A 20,621-nucleotide genomic window follows, 5' to 3' on the forward strand; every position below is an offset into this window, starting at 1 on the left:
CAAGCGTAAAAAGTTGGCAAAACTGATCATTCTTCATTCCAAATTCCTCTTAGGAATAATTCCAGTTATCCTGTTATCTTTATAACTGCTATCATTAGCAAATCAAAGTAAAAAGGTATCAAAATCTCTACGAGGAAACCTGGTGTGGAATGAATATCAGATGTGCAGAAATTAGTGTTCTTTGAGGCAACGAGATAATACGTGCCTATATGCAAAGCATTGGCTAAAAGCAGCCAATATCACCCTGAGGGAATTAAGAGAGCGTCCAAGTAGACGATAAAAGTAATGCACGTATTTTGACAATATTTTTATATTTTTATATATTTTAGCTATATTTTGACTATATTTCAAATAATTCTTATTTGCATATCTGATTTACTCAAATGAAAGTTATAATACTGGTGCTTTCAGAGATCTTAGAATAGACAGATAAAGACGTCATTGACATTTCAAGAACATCATATTGTAAAATAGGAAACAGCCTTTTCAGCGGCAGCCCCACTTCTTGGAAATACTCCTCCTGACCATATTAAAAACACTCCATCTGCTTACTTTTTTCACGGTCCTTCAATTTATTATCTTTCTTTTAATTACACATAGATACATGGTTTTATCGTATTTTTGTGTATTGTACTTTTTTATATGTATAATTATCCACAGAGCCCAGAGAATCGTCTGGATGGAAAGACGCTATATACGATTAAAACTGAAAATTGCTTAAGGGGAAGAATTCTAAAATACTGGATGCATACCACCTGTGTAACATAATTAACTCACATGGCCACGATCCCCACAATGAGAAACGTACAGAGAATGGTGGATAGTCGAATTTATTATTTTCCCGAGTTCTCGGTCTTAAAGCAGCACTGAAATGCTGCATCAAACACAGCTAAACCACACACGCAAACATACACCGGTAAACGTTGGTACATTGGTAAAGTTGCTTAGAAATTTCAGTGGCACTACACACGCGATGCAGTGTTTGGGAGCAATGAAAATAAACTCTCATTTTGCTTTAAGCGTTCATTTAGCGAAGGACTACTTTTTCATGTTCTTGTGCTTAAAACTGTCTACTGTTTCCTTGCTCTTTTCAAATCACACACTACGTACGCCACACTAGCACTTCCGGGTCGACTGTTTCCTACTGCAGGTATACCCCTTAACACACAGACAGAGAAGATCTTCGTGTATAGGTAAACCCTGTTTGTATATCCATCGTTACATGAAAACATATGCACCTATGTTGCTTCATGGTGTTTTTGTCTGCGGAGTTTCCTATGTCGGCTTGCGTTAGCATGTTTTCATACGTAAATAATCTTGACATCCCCTCTCCTTTCTAGCTGGTCATTCATTACAATGCTTGTACTGTACGAGCAGGACATGCGTACCACAGGTCTTGTGACCAGTTTCCTGAACTTGTATACTTTTTAAGATACTTGATTAAAGAACTAGCGTTTTCCAGTGAACGAAGAATTTAAAATCAGTTACTACATACGTATTTACTCGATTGTATGAAATTAAGATGAGTAATTATAGCTAAGTTCCAGATACTAGTTACTGGTAGTTCAGGTTAAACTTCTGAATTGTGTATTATCGACAGTTTAATATGTGACTTGATTAACGTTGAGGAGGTGCTGTCATGCTGGTTTTGGGTTTTACTGATGACATTTTATAACTAGGTATCATACCATAAGTAAAAAAGCATTGAACGTATTGGCTTTAAATTGTTAATGCGAGTTTATTTATGGTGTACATTACATGTTTATAGTCGACCTCGCACGCTGGGACAAAAGCATTGCATCACTTATTGGTGGAGATGTATAATAAGTTTACTACCCAAGCACAGCAAACGTACTGTACATTGACGCAGACTTAATGAATCATGTGCGGCTGTATTTGTTGTACAATTTACATGTGTTTAAGAAGACATTAATGGCATCTACTGATGTCCTCTTCCAAACTCTTATGTTCTTTGCTTATGCAGTACAGTAATGTTATAGACAAAAATATGTACTATACATTCAATATTGCATCAATATTCAGGTGCAATATTGTATTGTATTATTTGTAATACAGAGCATTTTGATGTCAACCTGCCAGAACATCTCATTGAAGTGGCTGAATGAATAAATGACTCCATTGAAAGTTTCATTGCCCTTCAATTTGCGCTGAATGTGAATTCTGAAACAAATGTTTTTGTGAGATTGAAAACCAGCATTATATGGTTTTTTACTTGTTTTTTTGTGCTCACCTATTTTTATTGTTATTTGTGATGTGACAGCCTTTGTACTTCAATTATATGAATTAGTTGTCTGAATGTATAGCTTGAGACTACTGTACAGGTCTAACAGAGCCATAAATTACCCAGGGCCTTTATTATACAGTACAAGTGAATAAACTCCTGTGTTGTGATATGTAATACAGTTTCAGAGTTTTCACCTGTAGGCTAGTCCTAATGTTCACACTTGCATTTACTATTGGTTTCCCTTAGGAAGAATATTAAATTGATCCAGTTAAGATTTACAGTATCTGGACCAGTTTGTCCCTTCTTCAGCCATTTGCAGTTTAAAAAAAAAGGCAGAACACCCACAGGGCTCCAATCCCCAAGGACTGAAGTTGGGCATCCTTGTTTCAAACTGTTGCTTGAAGATCCCACCGTGAGCTTTAACAACTTGACTTGGTTCCAAATTCTGTCAAAACTGTGTGGAAAGACGTGTCTCCTGTGTCCTGAATGTTTAATTGGGTATGCAAATTTGAAGAGGCTGAATAGTATAACTATAGAGAGAACTGCTGCAAGCATACATCAATATTATTACCAATGCTGGCAGGAATCATATGACACGCAGGCAGATGTGCTGTTACAGTAATTTAGCTAAGAGAGCCATGCTGTATAAGTTTAGCCGACAGTCCCAGACAGACCTGTTTATTTAAGTCAAATGCCAGAGAATTCATCACAAAGTTCCATTTAATGTAGATGCCCATTGTGACTCATGGATGCTGCTGTATGGCTTCTTTGCAGTAATGTTTGGCACATTTCAGCAAATATGGTTGCATTCCAGCATATATAATGGAGAAATTCTATATCTGAAAGTTCTGGATTACTATGCTTATTAAGTAATAATTGCTATAATTCTGGATTATTCTAGTTGTTCATCCTTTTTATATCACTAATTAAAATACATAGAACCACCAATTATTGAGTACATATTAAGAAGATAATGAATTATCACTTTTTTATTATAATTCAGTAGTATAACATTAATTTAGCCATAATTTATTATGTTATAATGATGTAAGACATGTCCAAGAAGCTGTGTAAAGAATGCAGAAAAATACCAAACCTAATAGACTTTGTCTTTTGTGTTTACAGCCCTGTACATTAATCTACTGGTATCCATACACTATTGTCCTTATTAATATACATTACTCTTACAGTAGCTTTAATGCCTGTTACTCTCAGTTAAATAAATAATGTGATATTTTACAACATGGAGATATTAAATCTTTTTTAGTATCTATGTGCCTATTAAGCCATAAATCTGACACCTGACATTTCTACCATCGCTGAATAATTTAACAGTAATGGATTATTAATTTTTTGGAACAAGAAAAACAGACATTGTTTGAGACAGTGAAGCTCTTCTCATTCTTCCATCTTGCACATTCCTAAGGGAGAGAACAGAACCACACACTGGGCTTCAGTTTGTGTCTAAAAAGGTGCTGTGTAAAACATAATAGCACTCGTTTTTTTGTTCAGTCCGGGAAGGACAGTCATCCTTCTTTTGCAAACATTACTTTCCTTAACTAATAAAAAACAAAGCAGGACAGAAAGAAATCAGTCAGAATTTGTGATCAGTCAGGACTGTGATCCTATGCAGTGTAATTTTAACAGTTTTAGGATTATTTGAAAATCTTAAAGTTTGCTTTAGCAAAAGTGGACTCTTAGCCCTTTTTTGACTCAGTTTTTATTGTGTTATATAAATATAATTTATATATCTCAATTAAAAGCTTTGCATTGTTTGGGTAACTGCATTTTGAGAAACGTTGGAAGCTGCCTTTGCAGCTTCACGTCCTGCCCCTGACTGAAAAATTTCAAAAAGAAAAAATAAGATCTTGAGTAAAAAAAGTAATAAAATACGTTTTTCTGTGTTTTTTTCCCACTAATAATAAAAAACCTAAAGATAGCTGCAAGGGTCCGCAGCTGTACAAGAACGTAGCCTTTTGACTGATTACGTCCTTCTTGATATTTACAGATCTCTGGGCTAACAGCATTGACCTTTTCCAAGGTAGTTTGCCCCAAGTAAGCCTTACAGATGCCTCCTTGATCTCTGGAGTTTTGCTTATGCCCTAGCCTGTCTTGACGCATTGCGCTGGAGTGAAACAGCTGTTTGTTTCGTTATCAGTTTGGAACATTCTGATGAAAGGGCTTAAAGCATGATTAAGAAGAAACAGTTAATAAATGTGGCAGTTTGCACAAAAAATAAAACTACAACTTTGATACTTCATAACTGACCGTTCTTGCTGAAGTGCTGTGGCATCATGTGAACTCAAAACCAGCTGAACTATTGTTGCTTTATGTGCAAAAGCACCTCAGTTTTGTTCTAGGGACTAAGGCCATTTTCTAGATATGAAAGACTGCTGTGCTGTTTGTCTTATTATTGTGCATTTTCACTTAAATTTGGGAGGGTTTTGAATCCAGAGTAGTGGTAGGAACACTGTACTGTAGAACTATCTAATTTCACACTTCTTTCTGCTACACCCTGTTCAGAACTGCCATAATAGACACCCAAGTGTTTGTTTTATAAAGGCAACAATAAATTGTGGGCACAAATTTGCATAAGATTTGAAACTGTTAGTTTTCAGACAGAGGGCCATTCATTGTTTTAAATGATCTTTACGAAAGGGATTTTCATATTTTGTAATCTAGGTTATGAATGAGGCTCTTGTAAAGCTCCTGTTACAATTGACATCTGATCGTTACCATTCTAGTACTGGAAGTTTATAAGCACACAAGTCAAACACAGATTGCTTTTCTTCAAAAAACTTTACACAATTTCTAAATATCTGAATTATTCCCATGAATATATAAGTAATGACATTTGCTTTTCCCTAAAGCAATCATTGAATTTTTTTTGGTGGTTTCCTGTAGTGCTTTAATATTTATTTTCCATGGTCACTGCTTCTTTTGCAAGTTTGCGAGTCAGTTTGCAGACAAAACCAAATATTTAGGAGATAAGACAATGCTCACTCCAGCAGGAGCACCCTGCAATGCTTTTTTAATGTGGGCATCTTTGTTGTTCTGGACTTCAATGGTGACATATAGTCAATCAGGTGCCATTGTTTGGGTCATAAATGTTGTCTGGATATTTAGTGTCTGTTTTTCTGGTGAAACAGTGACACACCAATGTGATCATTTGGCAAGTAGAAGTGAACTCCAAAGGTACTCATCTCCAACTCTTTCCTTTCCTTTTCTAAATCTGGTGTTGACGTCTTCTGGCCAAATGAGCCTGTCCTCCTTGAGGATTCAAAGAATAAAAGAATTTTGGTTTTATGGTCTGAATTGAGTCGGACCTATCATGTAGACATCATGATCTTCTGTTTATTAGAGAAGAAGAGTCAGGAGTTGCTCTTCATCAGTAGAAGAAGATTTCAGAAGAAGATGAAGTAATTTCCATGTTTCTTGAGGTGCCATTCCTCAGCTTGTCAGGAATGAGTTGTTCTTGAGTGGCAATGTCACTGTCATATTTCTATAGGTCTCAGGCCATAAATACAACACAATCCATTATCTGTACAGTCCATGAGGGTTCTGATGTACCAGGTCCCACATTTTAAACTGTAGAAAGGAGCTAACTCTGAACTTGGTATCTCGTGAGTAGTGCTGAAACAGACATTGTTGATTGAACATATTGTAGCCTGCTGCATAAAAAGAGAAGAGCAGGGCAGATCCTAAAAAGGGCTGCTCAGTCACATTTAAAGCCAAGCACTTCTTCACAAGTGCTTAGAAACCCTCTGTAACAGCTGCACCCGTGCACTCGTCATGATAAGATATCACTGTACTTCTTCTGTTGCCCTAAGATGGATGCCAAAGAATTTGGAGAATGTGTTTTGGATGGAAGACACCTCTGTGTGTCATTTTATTGTGGAGAAACTGTTACTTTTCACATAATATATTCAGAGAAGGTAACTTTCATTCAAGGACATGAAGACCCAAGTAATCGCAGGTCTCATTCTCAGGCAGCCTTCATCTGCCAGAATGGCCATTGAGGTGTTCCAGGTGGTGTGTTGTCTTGTTAGAAATGATATATGCTGTAATGGAAAGAACATGAGCCCACATTCCACACTCTTCTGTGTAACGGCTATTAATTTAAAATAATGAATGAACCTTACAATCACACCATTTGTATTCTTTGGTTATTATTTGTTGAAGTTATAGTAGTGGAGAGGTATGAGAGCTGTTTTCTTGGTTGTTTTAGAAAAACTTGTGGCTCTATTTTCATAGTCATCATTAAGTGAAATAATGGGTGGATAAGTATGCATCCCTATCCTCCTGTATTACAGTTATGTCTATGCATTTTTAAAGTGAGATTTTTTTCAAGAACTTGAAAGTTTATATTGAACACTTTTGTAGTTGAATGAATGGGTATGTCAGACAAAAGGCCTATAATATTGGTTTCACCTGATTTCAGAATGCACTTCTCTCTATGAGGTTCTTAAGTCCAACAAACTTTCAAAACTACAAAGTATAAAGTTGTAGAAGGGTAAAGATCAGGAGATGGCTGTAAATAAATTTGGACACTGAATATTCCTATGAACGTGATTAAATCAATCTTAGAAGTGGCTGGTGTACCATTACATCCAGACACTGCGTAGATCAGGCTGTCTCTGCAAACTGAACAGCTGAGCACAGAGAAAACTGGTTAGAGATGCCAACAGCAACGTGGATAAAGTTATAGAGTTGTCCATTTTCATGAGTCAACAATATCTTGGTTACTGCACATACTGTAGCTGACCTGTATAGAACTGAAAAAAAATCTCAAATTATATATGGAGTTTGCAACAACGTCTTTAAGTGGTACTTCATATGTGGCAAAAGGCTTTGTGGTCAGATGAGACAAAACCGAACTTTTTGGTCTAAAAGCAAGGGGGTTCATGTGATGCAAACCAGCAAGCAAATCAGACACCAGTCAGCACCATCTCCATTGTCAAGTATTATGGTGGCAGCCTTATGTGATGGGACTGCTTCTCATCAGCAGGTACTGAGAGGCCTGCCATGACTGGGGGGAAATGGATGGAGCAAAATACAGGTGAAGTAGCTAAAGCTACACTGGAATAATAAGAATCAAGTGAATGTCCTTTAGCAGTCCAGTTAAAGTCCTGACTATGGCAAGATTAAAGTTCTTAACCAATACTTAAAAAATACTTAACCAATGTGACAGAGCTGAAGCATGTTTGTAAAGAAGAATAAGTAAAAATTGCACCATCTCAATCTGCAAAGTTGGCAAAGACTTATTCAAAAAAAGGGCAGCTGTATTGACTGAGAGGTGTGATAAATTATGTAATTTGTATTTTAGTTTTGGATTTTTCTTTGCAGCTTTTATTGACTGCCTCATTTCACCTTTAAAAGTGTTAAAATTGATTATTAAAGTTTTGAAAATATACCATTTAAAAACAATCATACATAATTAGTAATTCACAAAAATAGAACATCTTTGGAAGGGCTGGATATTATTGTGTAGCACTGCATATTTTGAAGTGCACAATATTCTGGTTTATTCATATCTGGAACGTGCTGAAAAGAGCTGCTGTATACTTAATCCTCTAACATTTTCCAGTTACCTGTTAGTTTCTCAAAGTTCCTAGAAGCTTCTAGAGGTCACTATGGTGGCACTGGATATCTAAGGAGATTGAACACAGAAATAAGACACTCATCATAGAAAAGAAAAGATAAGAAACATCTAAACATCTTGTTTCACCTGAGCGAGCTAGAACTTGCAACCCTCAGTCTCTATGGAAACCACCTGCATTCATATTAGGATTTGAACACCTCCTGGGGCTGTGTGGACTTGCTCAGGCTGCTTGTCCCAACTGCCTGCCTCCACTTAATGGGTGATCTACAGTAAAATATCAGTGACCTGATCCAAATGCAGTCAGTTATATAAAAACATTTAAACTAATTTAAAATAGTGACAGCTTTAACTGTGGTGCCTTTCATAAAAATGTTCAAGAATATTGCACCAGAGAGAGGGTGTAAGAAAGTTTAAGATCCAGCCTGCGGGTAGAAACATGGCTATGGGAGATAACATCACACAAAGGGGAATATTTGAGAATCTTTGGAATTCTGCAGCACCGTCACAATATCCTGTCTCCAAAATTACCATCTGAGGTTGACCTAGTGAATCTGGGGTGTATAGTCCCATAGAAACAGAAAGATGAAGATCATGGTGAAAAATAATGTAATCCCTTCTGACTTGGTCTATTCGGCTTTACTTTTGGTCCTGTTGTCCTAGTTAGAACTAAGGAACAAATAGGTTATAAAGGTTCTAAGATTTTTTAGCCCAAACTGTTGCCTTTTGTAATGAATCTCAAACATGGCTTTAAATAAGCTTGAAAGTGTTTTTAATACAAGGTGTGCCTCAAACTGAGTAAAAGATTAAATAAAAATCAGTGTTTCTTATGTGTCCCTGAACAGAGCACTTTTCTTGATTGGTTATCATAGTCTCTAGTAGGTAATTTTAAGTTTATGTCATGCAACCTAGAGAAACTGGCGATGTTCTGTATGCAGAACTGTTCAAATGTCCCTCATCAGTAATTTAAGAACCAAATTTAAGAACTTTACCAGTAGTGCCTCATTAATGTTATCAAAGTCAAAGGACCGTTCTAAAAATGAATAAAGTTGAACTCCATGCATTTAAAAATGTTATCAGATCATCTGTTCTACATCTTACATCTTGAAATCATACAAGTTATTTTGTTTCTATCCAAAATTGCTGAATGTACACCTAGATTTTCATGATAAATCAACTTTCAGTTACAATTCATAGAGGGTATACTGTATGAATAAATATGTTGACTCCTATGTATCACTTTAGGACTTGGACTTTTGAGATGAGTCATACCAATCATTGTGCACCTTTCTGTGCTTTCCATAATTTTGTTTTATCATCCTTCCTGTGCTTTTACCGTGGTGTGCCGTAATAAATATTTATAAGTCATCATTCAACCTGTTTCTTTTTTTGATGCTCTTTATGTACTTTTTATACATTCCACTGATACAGTTATAAAGAATTATGTAACTCCCCTGTTGCATTAAGGCTCCAAGAGGAAATCCAGCTGACTTGAGTCACATAAATAATTCTGTAAAACAATAAAAGAGCAGGCCAAATGAGCCACCAATGGGCAAGTAGTGTAACAGGGAATGAAATCAGAGCAATTATTGTGGTTTGCTGCCTTATTAGACCTGCTAAGTGAGATCTCTGTATTTGTGGAACAGAAAATACAAAGAAGAAAGTGATTTTCATTTCTGACACACACTGAAAAGAATGTAAAGAAACAACCATGTTTCTCCCGTGGATGAAAAGCAGAAGACTTGATCTTGTGCAGCAAGGGCATAATTCTCCAATGATGATTTTGGTGCACTTTTACAGAAATGGTGTCCAAGTTTTTCTGGAGTCTTAACCGAATATGGTTGTTAAATCCATTACAGACATCTTAAAAATGTGCAGAACTTTAGAAATTGGAGTTCTGATTGACGGCTCTCGAAAATGAAGGCTAATTATTTATTTGCAAATACTTTTGCTTGGGACAGCCAGAAAGACACAATTTTAAGTATTAGTGAATTTGGTGTGATAAACCTAACAACAGACTACCTTAACCTTAAAACATTATGTAATTAAATTATAGCAGTTGCAGATTATAGAAATTACATTAGATTAAGTTACAGAATAACAGAAATATGTTACATAACATTTTAAACAGGTAAGGCTTTGTGGGACATAGAGGCTTTTCTAAATATGGACAAGGTAACTGGTGTTGACATTGTTTAGTGGAGGATTTTTACAGAAAGCTGATTCCTGAACAGAGCACTGCCAGCCTTATCCGTTTATGTTTTATTTTGACATTTTGGAGGAATGTTTCTCAGCAAGGATTCAGGATGTAGGATGTGCTATCAAAGAGTGGCTAAAAGTTGTTTGGGGCAAAATCCTCAGTGTGTGTCATCACTTTCAGATAGCTCAGGCAAAAAGGAGTTTATGATAATACGCAAATACATTATAGATCCTATAAATTCTGATATGCAATGAACAGCTCTTATATTAAATTTTGATTTAACAATGACTGTTGGCTTGCCTCAAAACTCTGTGGTACTTCAAAAGGTTAAATAAGGCAGATTAAGCCAGTGTGTATCATTGGAAAGATTTTTTCTAACAAACTAAAAACTAAAAACATGATTGAGTTGTCTAGTTTTACAGTATGAACCAGAGTTTTTTTTAATTTAAAGGAGCACAACTTTTCAATATGACCAGCCATTTCCCCAAGCTTAATAATGATTTAATGATGGCAGGGCCTTATATTGTCACTCTAGGGTAAATTACTTCCATTGGGAATGTTTTTCCTTAAATCTTCTTTTTTCTGTTTTTTTTTCTTCTAATTTTCTAATCTGATTTTCTGCCAATTTCCTACTCTTACAAACTTTGTTTAAGGAAAACCAATTTTTAAGATTTTTGTTGTGCAATGGAAAGGAGTTTGGAATAAACTTGTCAAGCAACAGTCGATAACATTAGATCGAGATTAAGGAGGTTCCTGATTTATTTTAACATTATCCATCCTTTTTTTTAACCTCTTCATCCAGGCTCAAGTCAGGATACACCTGGATGGGACATCAGTCCATTGTAGGGCACATATAGACACAGACATGCTTTCCCTCAATTGACAGAGGAGGATGAAAAGTAGAACCCCACGAACTCATAAAAGAAAAAAAAGTCTGTCGCTGAAATTTTTCTTGCTTCTGGAAAATAGTCTTTTAAAGCAATAGTACAGAGTCCCAGACTGATGTGCATGGAAAGAAAGTGTTTTTTGTGACCTTGCAGCAACAGTGCAATCTAAGTTCCCAAATATGAAATTAAAAGTTCTTTTTACAGGAATTGTACCTGATTCTTATTGTATTGAGCATTTAATGGAAAATCTTGGCATGAGATACACATACAGTATTAATCCAAGACTTGTTTGCTTCTGTTATCTGGTGATGGGATGAGTAAAGCCCTTTCTTTTAAAACTTACAGTTAGAAGTATAGTTCTTCAGGTGTAGGAGAATGTACTCTGAAGGTAAGGAGAGTCAATGCAGTGGGTTATAAAAAAGATATTCCTGCTCTGAACTCAGCCCAGAAACATTCCTGGTCTTAGGGGAATGGCCTACAGAGAAAGGCCAAAGAAACTGAAATGAGTCTTGAATACAGGAGACTATGAGCGGACCTGGTACACATATTCAAAATCTTCAGAGGCACTGACAAAGTGAACCCACTGGATTTTTTTCAGAATCTGCAGTGAAACAGGAACCTTAGGACACGAGAGGAGACCATATGGAAAGAAAACTGCAAAGATTAGGCACTTCTTTGCCCAAAAAGGTTGTGGGAGTATGTTACAAGCCACCCAGCCATGTTGGTGAAGGCAGTGCTAACGATTTAACTGACTAGATGGGCTGAATGGCCTTCTCATATCTGGAACTGTTCATCTGAAAGTGATTAAGCCACTGAATACACTTTATGTTTGGGTAAGACGTTTTCAAACAATAATCTACTTGTCAGAGTGAGAGTCAGTAAAACTCATTAAAGTTCATTTTCTGTCCAAATCATTGCTTTCAATTCCAGTCTCACACATGTTAACTAAGCATAAAAATATTATATTTATGCTTGCACACTTTAGAAAAATACATTTGTGAGATTTTGGAATTTGATTAAATGTGTTGGGGGCAATAATGACTAATTGATTCATTCATTTATTGTTTCATTAGTGAGCAAGCTGATGTGGCACAGGTAAGGAGATGATTTAAGAAGTCTGAATGCCAAGCCTGGTGAACATAAAGAAAGAAACACAGAAAACCAATATGCCATGCTTATCAAGAGAACAAAGCCTTTGTGCAATTGGTATGTTGGAGTCTAATCTAAGTAATCTCTGTAGATATGCCAGCAGTAGAGCCAACTACTTTTTAGTGCTGAATCAAGGTTTGGTGTAGACCACCCTGTTAGACATCAGTAAGTATGGCAATAGCCATGCAGAATGATACACAAAGTGTTGTGTACAACAGGCCAGTCAATATGGAGATGTACAGTAAGTGTGATGGTCTTGGAAGGAGTGTCTAGATGCTACAAAGCTTCTGCTAAAGTTATTTGACGACCTTGAGCCATAGCCAGTGAATGATTGAAGCAATTCAATACAATAATTGTGTGCAAAATGTGTATTTTCTAGTTAAATTAATATGGAATTGATAATCCCATTCACAAAAAAATGTCATTTACAATTCAAATGCAAAACATTGAGATATTTTTCAGTTCTGGTTCATTACCAATCTCTGAACTTGTGCACACTTGAATTGGATTTGACCACTGAATTTTAATTTGATATGTCTGTCATAGTGTTGTATGGCTATGAATCCTCCCATAAAATGATGTTGAATGGTGCCATTTCTGCACCATTATTTGGAGCGTGTGGGATTTTGACATTGGGGCAAATATCTCAGAATCATCAACAACATCAAAAACCCTTAGGCATGTCAGGAAAATGAAGATGGCAATATTCTTGGGCTAAGAAGATGTTCTTAACACACAGATCATTTTACAAGAATCCTTACGTTATAGTTTAATTCTTACCTGTGCCAGCATAGAAAAGGTTTGTGGACATGAGTAACCATGCTGAAAAACAAGCTCCTCAGAGGGAAGCATACTTAGTGGATGATCCACAAATATACTTTACTTATTAACTGTACTTTGTAATAATGGACAAATGTATAAGGAAATCTAAAGTCACAAAGCATTGGTAACTGTAGGGTTCTACAAGGTTAATTTTATTTGGGTAATGCATTCTGATTTATTTGCAAAAGGCAAAGATTAAACTAAATTCAGTAGCTTAGTTGTTTGAGAATGCCCACTATAAGTAGGTGCCATAGCAGTGATCCATTTCTTTCTGTATTAGGCTCTACCCAACCACCTATGAAATGCTTCTCTTTCATCCAAATAATTCCTGAGTGCCTCCAATGTTGAGGTGGTTTATGGTTTTTGCCACCATCTGAAACAATTTTTCTCTCGGGTTTTGTGGATGCTTTACTTGGTCCCCCAGTCTTGGAAGGCTTCTGTTTGTAATTTCTTCTGTTGTACTGTACTCTTGTGTAACTGAAAACAAACTAATAGCCAGGTTCATGTATCTTCTCAATGTGGCTGTATAACTGCATGCTTTAGCTTTGTGTCATATTGTACCTTTGCCAGCTGTCAAGTCATTACTCTAGGCTTTGTAGTTTTTTTCTACACAATTAGGCTGTTGCAGCCTTTGTCATTAGTTTATGTGCAGTTGCTGGTTTCACACTATGTTGTCATGCTGTCGATTCTTATCCAGTTTATGTTGGAGAATAAACACTTCTTATAGAGTATCCATTTGTTTTCTGCTTTAATATTTGGCGCAAGGAAAAGCCATTTATCTTGTGCAGTGAAAGTTCCACAGAACAAGTTTTATTTCACATTATTCTCAACAAATGCTAGGTGTTGAAAACCCATGTTACAGGGAAGTTTTCGTTGTGTACATTTCAGAAAGCTGCCATAAATTCCAAAATTTGAAACATTAATCCTAACAGGATAGTGAGGTGAAGTGCAAGGAAAAATAACTTGTACTGCAGATACCTAAGGGTAAAGGTCTAACTCACTGCTGTGGGACAGGAAAGCCAAGCCACAGCTTTCTTCTAGCTTGAGCCATAAGCAGACAACCATGTCTATTAAAGAAAATACGTTTTCGGTCTTTTTTTTCAGAGCTTTTCCTCTCCTGTTTTCCAAAAAAAAAATAAAAATAAATCAAAATCATGTTAAGAAGTTCCACAAGAACGAGACTACCTACTTTGGACTTTCCAGTCGTCAATCCAAAGTGGTGCCAAGTGTTTTTTACCAGCTTATACTGTAACCGATCCCTTGTTGGCACACTTCCTGGCCAATTACAGTTCACTTACACTTTATTTATTTATCCATATGCTATTTTAAATGGATCCCTTTCAAGCTAAAGGTCGTGTAGCGAAGCCCTGTCCTCCCTGCCTGTTCTGTGATGCAGTCTTTGGCATCCGGAGGGCTGAGATGGATGCAGATGGCAGCCCTGCAGCGCTCGAACGCGATGGTGGAAATGCCACCCTGCTGGAGCGTGGCAGCGCCAGACAGAAATGGCAGCGTTTCCTCCTTTTCTTTTTTGTCCAAGAAAACTGCGAGGACTTACTCCCCCGCAATGATTTCAACATTTTTGTTTCTCGTGCGTGCAACCCCGTAAGCAGCTAAGGTCGCGGCACCAGATCGGCTTTCGAGATGGCCAAGGTGTGAGGCGCTAGCTCCTTTCCTCAGTGGGACCAGACACAGCTAACACCCTGGAAACTGAGGGCATCACTACAAGACCAGGGTCGCCCACGGCACCCAGTTCTACTTATTATCATATTATTTCTATTTTTTATTTTAGGATTTATTTTTAACTTGCTTATCCAGTTGAAACAGGACAAGGGGATACTTGTTATATATACTTGTTTTTTCTGACTTCATGCATCCTGTTGTTCAGAGAATGCTTATATGGTTTGAATAAGGCAGACATTTTAGATCTTTAGAGCTTGCTTAAACCATGTAGTGATGTGATGGTATTTAATCTACTGAAACAATTAAACAAATCAATCAATCATACACATGAACGGTCTCATGCACAGACTGACTTAAGAAAGAAAACCGCTTCTGTGACAAAGAGCAAGCACCCAGGAACTAGAGCCTAGAGCTTACAAACGTGGTCTAAACTGTATTTGTTCTCAGCGACTTTATACAAAGTTTAGAAATATCTATTTCCCTTGCCATTGTTGTGAGAATGAGGTGTAATATGCATAGCTGAAGCACTTTGCTGTGCTTCACTATGCTTCAGCAGTTCAGAGATCTCAAACTTTGCGGTACTCCTGAGCAGTAAATGACACTCCCTTGCCAAAATATGAGGAATTCATTTCTGTCTACTCTTGCCAGTGCACTAAAAAGTTTTCCACTTTGCACAGTAAAATGCCATCAGCAGCATTGTCAGTTATGTATTCAGGGTACACAAGTTTTCCAAAGATAACTGCTTTCACAATGTCTACCTCCTTTTCTCTCAGCAATTCCCCAGTGATTTGAGAAGAAAGTTTCTGCTTCTTCCTGTTTTAATTTTGATCTCACAACGTAAGCTCTTTGATAGATTTTTTTTGTTCTATAGGCACTATTTAATTCAACCTGACATATGCGTTGAAGTTTGTGAATGTCACAACTCGCCTGTTGGTCACAAGCACTATAATATAAACTTGGATTTAGAAGTTCTCGTGTTCTAGAAGAACTCGTGTTCATTTTACACCGAGGACTGTTTTTCAAATTCTGCATGCTCGTAGGAGAAAATACTTGTGTGATCGAAGTCTCTGATGCAGATACCCATTAGTTCTATCTCATAATAATGTAAGAAATATTGCAAAATAACCAAAATGTTATCTTGTTAAAACCCAATAATATTTTTTTCCTCTGTGGGGCTAATTGGCTTCTGTACCCTGACACTGAAGGAGAAGTGTTGTGTGTGACTAACTTGGAATACTGTCACTTACACTAATACATATTGTAAAATACATCACTTGCACTTTACTGGAGCATTTGTCTCTGTGTAAGACCGCAATATGTAGATTCTAAATGCTGACTATGGAGCTAGTACAGCTTGGCAAAAATGGTGCAACTATTTTTTTGTAAAAAAAATATTAAAGCCGATTCTTTTCTTTTAAGTCAGAAGTTGTAGGCCTAAATATTTTTTAAAATAACAAATACAGGAGCTGCACTTTCAGTACAAATGCATCCAAAAGGGAAAAGTGAATGGTATCTGTCTGACTGGGATAATAAGGACAGAAAGAATTTAGTGCTTCAGGATAATATTTATACTGTACTATGTTATTGCATCAGGTGGGTAGCTGCGTCAGCATGCGTAGGCTGCAAAGGAACAAGTAATAGGTTTATTCCATGCTGAAAAAAAGAAAGAGAACACAACGTTTCGGCACACCTGAAGAAGGCTCCACGGCCGAAACGTTGTGTTCTCTTTCTTCTTTTTTTCAGCATGGAATAAACCTATTACTTGTTCCTATGTTATTGCATGTCATCTACATTGGTGGGGTCTTCAAGCAGAACAGAGCCAAAAGTCAGCGTCACATTTGGTATTCCAATTCCTGGTTAATTCTGTGACAGATTACCCAACAGGTTACACCCCATCATGTCAGAATTGCTTTTGAGTTTGTTTGGTGCAAAAAAAAAGCTCAATTGTGCTCATCATGCCAAGGAGTCAAAGGTTATAGAAGAGTCAGAACACGGTCAGTTCTTTAGCCTTCTTATTATAACCATCCTTTTATTGTCCTTTGCGTCTTATTGAAGGTGTTTGTTTTGGAAATTGTATGATGAATTAATAAACTTTATGAAAGACACTTGAAAAACAAAGAAGAAGAACAGTACAAAATGTTTGACCCCTGACTTGGAATGCAAACCTTGGCTTTGTCTTTGTCAAACGAAGGACTTTATTGCTCACAGACTGTGAAAGTATTCTGATGTTTACACGTCCAAAACCACTATTGTTTAGAAAAAATCAATCTACTCTTCATGTAGTAAAGAAGCTGAGCATTCATTATCCTTTGCTTAAATTTAATCAATTTTAAATGGAAAAAATTGCAGACATGTATTCGGATTTATACAGGAAGGATGTAAACCCCTACCTTCCGTCACCTTGCTGAAAGTAATTGAAACCAAGAGTGTTTATATTACGGTATGAAGGTGAAAGGTCATGCGTTTCACGCTTTGGCATCTCCTGCAGAGTCTGCAGACCATAGAGTTTCATTGCACACGATAACATCAGTAACTCATTTACTGACCGTCTGAGCATTGAAAGCATGTTTACAATAAAATTAAATTATAGTTATATAAAAAATGGAAGAGTTCACACAGTCACTGACAGATCTATATTTATCCAGACCTAGACTGTGAACATCAGCAACCCATCTGGAGTTGGTAAAACTGAGGAGGAATAAGAGAGCTGGCAGTTGTAAACTTACAGTAGGGGCTACTGTACAGCCTTTATTTATTAATCCTGCCCTTGTTCCTCCATTAGGTTTGAATTACAGAACCGCATAATAAAAAACTGATCCACACAACTGAGTTTAGTTTTAAATCCCTTGGCAGACTGAGATCCCATCATGGAGTCTGGTGGCAGACATCTTGACTACAGTGAGGACTGATCGCCTGAATGCAGTAAGCTTAAATTTCAGCTGCAAACAAAACGTCTAACAATAAAAGGTCTTTAATGAAACTCACACTTTATTCAGGCACTAATGATGTGATTTCACCACCCACCCAGAACATACATATCAGTACAGCAGATTAGTCTTGACCATGGAAAATATGACTCATTGTTAAACTTTTTCCTCTTCCTACTCATATTTTTGAGTTCTTTACTAGCTGGAGGGTACCGTTATTTTAAATGGAAATTTGATTCAAATTTTAGATTTGACCTTTCTGTAATGTAACTATTCTGTAATAGGATGGGCTGTAAGTTTGTTTAGAAGAGTTGTGTCTTTTTATTTAATAAAAATCTTACAAAATATCAAAATCTGTGAAGAGGTATCTTACCTCCCTCTGTGCACAGCTTCAGGACTAGATAAATGGTCATGTTGAATGTTGTTGATAACCTGATCTGGTTCAAACTCTTCTTACCTCTGTTATTACTCTGGGTTTGTTTGTTTTTCTGTGTGGATATATTGTGGTTTTATTTTGGGGGACACGACGAGACAAATTCCCTGGTTTTCACTGAAAACCTTAAAATGGAATTAATTGAAGCATTTGTAATTGATCTCACACTTTTTTTGTCATTGTATCCAATATCTATCAAGTAACAAAAGTCTTGATCTTTTTGTCCCAATTTATTTTAGAGTTATGGAGAGGAACAAGCACGTGAAAGTGACTCATTTTGCAATTATTATAAATCTTCCTTTAATTATTTCATATGGAAAAGGGGTTAGAAGTGTCATCCAACAATGAATGTATTTGTTGGAAGCATATTTACTTGTGTCTTTAAGTTATGTACTGTGTCTTCTTTATACCCTAATGAGATTGGTTTACAGTAGAAAATGTTCTGTGAGTTACAGAGAGGTTTTGAGATGAATGTTGCTGCAGAACGGCTTTATAATCCCTTCATAACTGCTATACAAGACGTTATGATCACATTCATTATGCTCAACACAGGCATGCACAAATGACATGATGTCATAAGAGGTCGATACATTTGTTTTAGCATCATTAATTTGAAAATTAAAGTGGTACTGCTTTACTTATCCCATCACCTAACAACAGAAGCTATTGCTATGTACTTGTACCTGATATCAACCCGACAGTGTTGCGTAGTTTGTACTGTTATAATACCAATATTCTTTAAGTGAAGCCATTAATAACAAAATGCAAAAACGTCAATTAATATGTGTATCTCCAACCTATTAACTGCTCAATACAATAATATTGAGGTAAATCCTGTAAAAATAACTATTAATTGAAAGTATTTGGGAACTTAGATTACGCTGCTGCAAGATCACAAAAAACTGTGTTACCATCCACATTAGTCTAGGACTCTGAACTATTACTTAGAAAGATGTTCTTTTCCATAAGCAAGAATAATTTCAGTAACACACTTCTTTCCTTTATTAGTTCTTAATCTTCTTGCTTTCCTTAACATTTGCTTTGTGGGATACTACTTTTCATCCTCTTCTGTCAAATGTTTTTATTAACGTAATTAATCATTGATAATAATTATACCACCACTTTCACAAATAACTGATTCACACTGTCATTATTTAGTTACATGATTTAGTTCATATGAGGCAAAAAACAATCCACAATTAAGCTCAGCTAGTGACTGAAGTTTTGCTCATAAAGTACATCTTAAAGGTTACTGGGACTCTTGTATTAACATATTAGATTCGAGGAAACAGCGTTATGTTTTGTATTACCTATATTATGATTTATTTTACAACTCCAGCATTGAATTTGTTGTTACAGTCAGGCCATCCGTAAAAGCTCTAATTGGGGGCTGCTGCACTCCAGAATGGTTAGTGGGCCTCTTAACTGCAGTTCAGCTCACTGGACCAGCAATTTCAAAGCGAAAAGAATACCTGAAATGGTACGGCCAGTGCCAATCTGATGTTATTGCCCCAGAGGTAACTCTGAAGATAAAACTGTTGTGGTAGCCCAAGATAAGGTTCCTAATCTTCCATGGGACATAATACTGTACTAGCTTGTGGGGTATTGACCCATATGCATTGGCGAAGTCTAACCACAGCACAACCGGTTCTCCCTTGCCTTCTCAGGCTTCCTTGGTCAGCTGTAAGACCACGTCAACCACGTCTGTGTGCTCCAGGCAACCTGGCACCTTAGGGATCCCACTCTTCTGCACTGACGTAATCATTCTTGCGGAGATACACTGTCAAACCCCGGGCCATAATGCTGAAATCTGTCTTTCCCTCAATGCTGAACAGTGAAATAATTCTGAATGGTTTGATGTTCTTCAAGTTCTCTTTTTTAGGAATATGGAGTTCTGCTGACCTCCACTGATGGGCCACTCTGCCTCTTTGCTACACTACCCTCAAAATCTCTCACAGCTGATGGAGTAGCTTACAGGTCCTTCTTTGACAAGCTCCCGTATCTCCTTCCAGTTGGACTCCCCAACGCTGATGCCAGGTTCTACTGGATTTACTAAGTCCCTGCAGTGCCTGAGATCTTGCTCTTGTCTTTCATTGCTGTAGGTATTCCGGAGAGAACAGTCAATATACTTACTCTTTGGAACATGTGAAGTGGCCACTGCGCTTCTGCCCTCCATTTCCCCCGTTTTTTCTATGCCATCCCACTGATGCAGGGACAAGAGCTTCTTCCTGAGGATAGTCCGAAGCTCAGCCAGTGGTGTGTCTTTAAACTGCGATTTCAAAGTCCTCTGCTCCTGCCACAGCTGGTGTGTTTTGGCAGCTCACCTGTTCATTGTATACTTCATCCTAGCATGGTGGATCTTCAAGCCTCGCGGGTCCTAACAGACCTTGCCGCATACACAATCCCCGCTCATCGTTGGTGATTCGTTTGGAATGGTCATGCTTTGGTCTGTTTAACTGGGGTGCTCATCCTCCTCCCCTCTTGGGCTCCCTGGCGGTATCTCTCTGTAGCTGATCGCGGGTTTGTCCTTTTGGAAAATGCAAACCCCTGCTGCCCTGAACATCATCTTTACACACTATCAATTTTCTCTCTGGTTGTCACCAACCTATTCTTGGTGGTCACCCAGATTATTCCAGGGCTTTCCTGGCCCAGTCACATTTGAACTACTTGACAAATATA

General features: G+C 37.2%; 1 protein-coding gene across 6 annotated transcripts in view; it reads left to right on the top strand.

Annotated features, from left to right (window-relative positions):
* Positions 1-1,109: 1,109 nt before the first annotated feature.
* The window catches only part of LOC102691813 (coiled-coil domain-containing protein 91), a 156,367-nt gene continuing 136,855 nt past the window's right edge, over positions 1,110-20,621 (top strand). For 2 of the 6 annotated variants that reach the window (XM_015352943.2, XM_015352946.2), the window contains exon 1: positions 12,061-12,137. In XM_015352943.2, coding sequence (XP_015208429.1) covers positions 12,098-12,137 — 40 coding nt within the window. In that variant the 5' untranslated portion in view covers positions 12,061-12,097. Of the gene's footprint in view, positions 1,194-12,006; positions 12,027-12,060; positions 12,138-17,460; positions 17,505-19,824; positions 20,041-20,621 lie in introns of those variants that run through there. The other 4 variants (XM_015352945.2, XM_015352944.2, XM_069192356.1 and 1 more) reach the window with 4 other exon arrangements.

This window comes from Lepisosteus oculatus, chromosome 7, assembly GCF_040954835.1.
Source record: "Lepisosteus oculatus isolate fLepOcu1 chromosome 7, fLepOcu1.hap2, whole genome shotgun sequence".
NCBI classification, from domain to species: domain Eukaryota; kingdom Metazoa; phylum Chordata; class Actinopteri; order Semionotiformes; family Lepisosteidae; genus Lepisosteus; species Lepisosteus oculatus.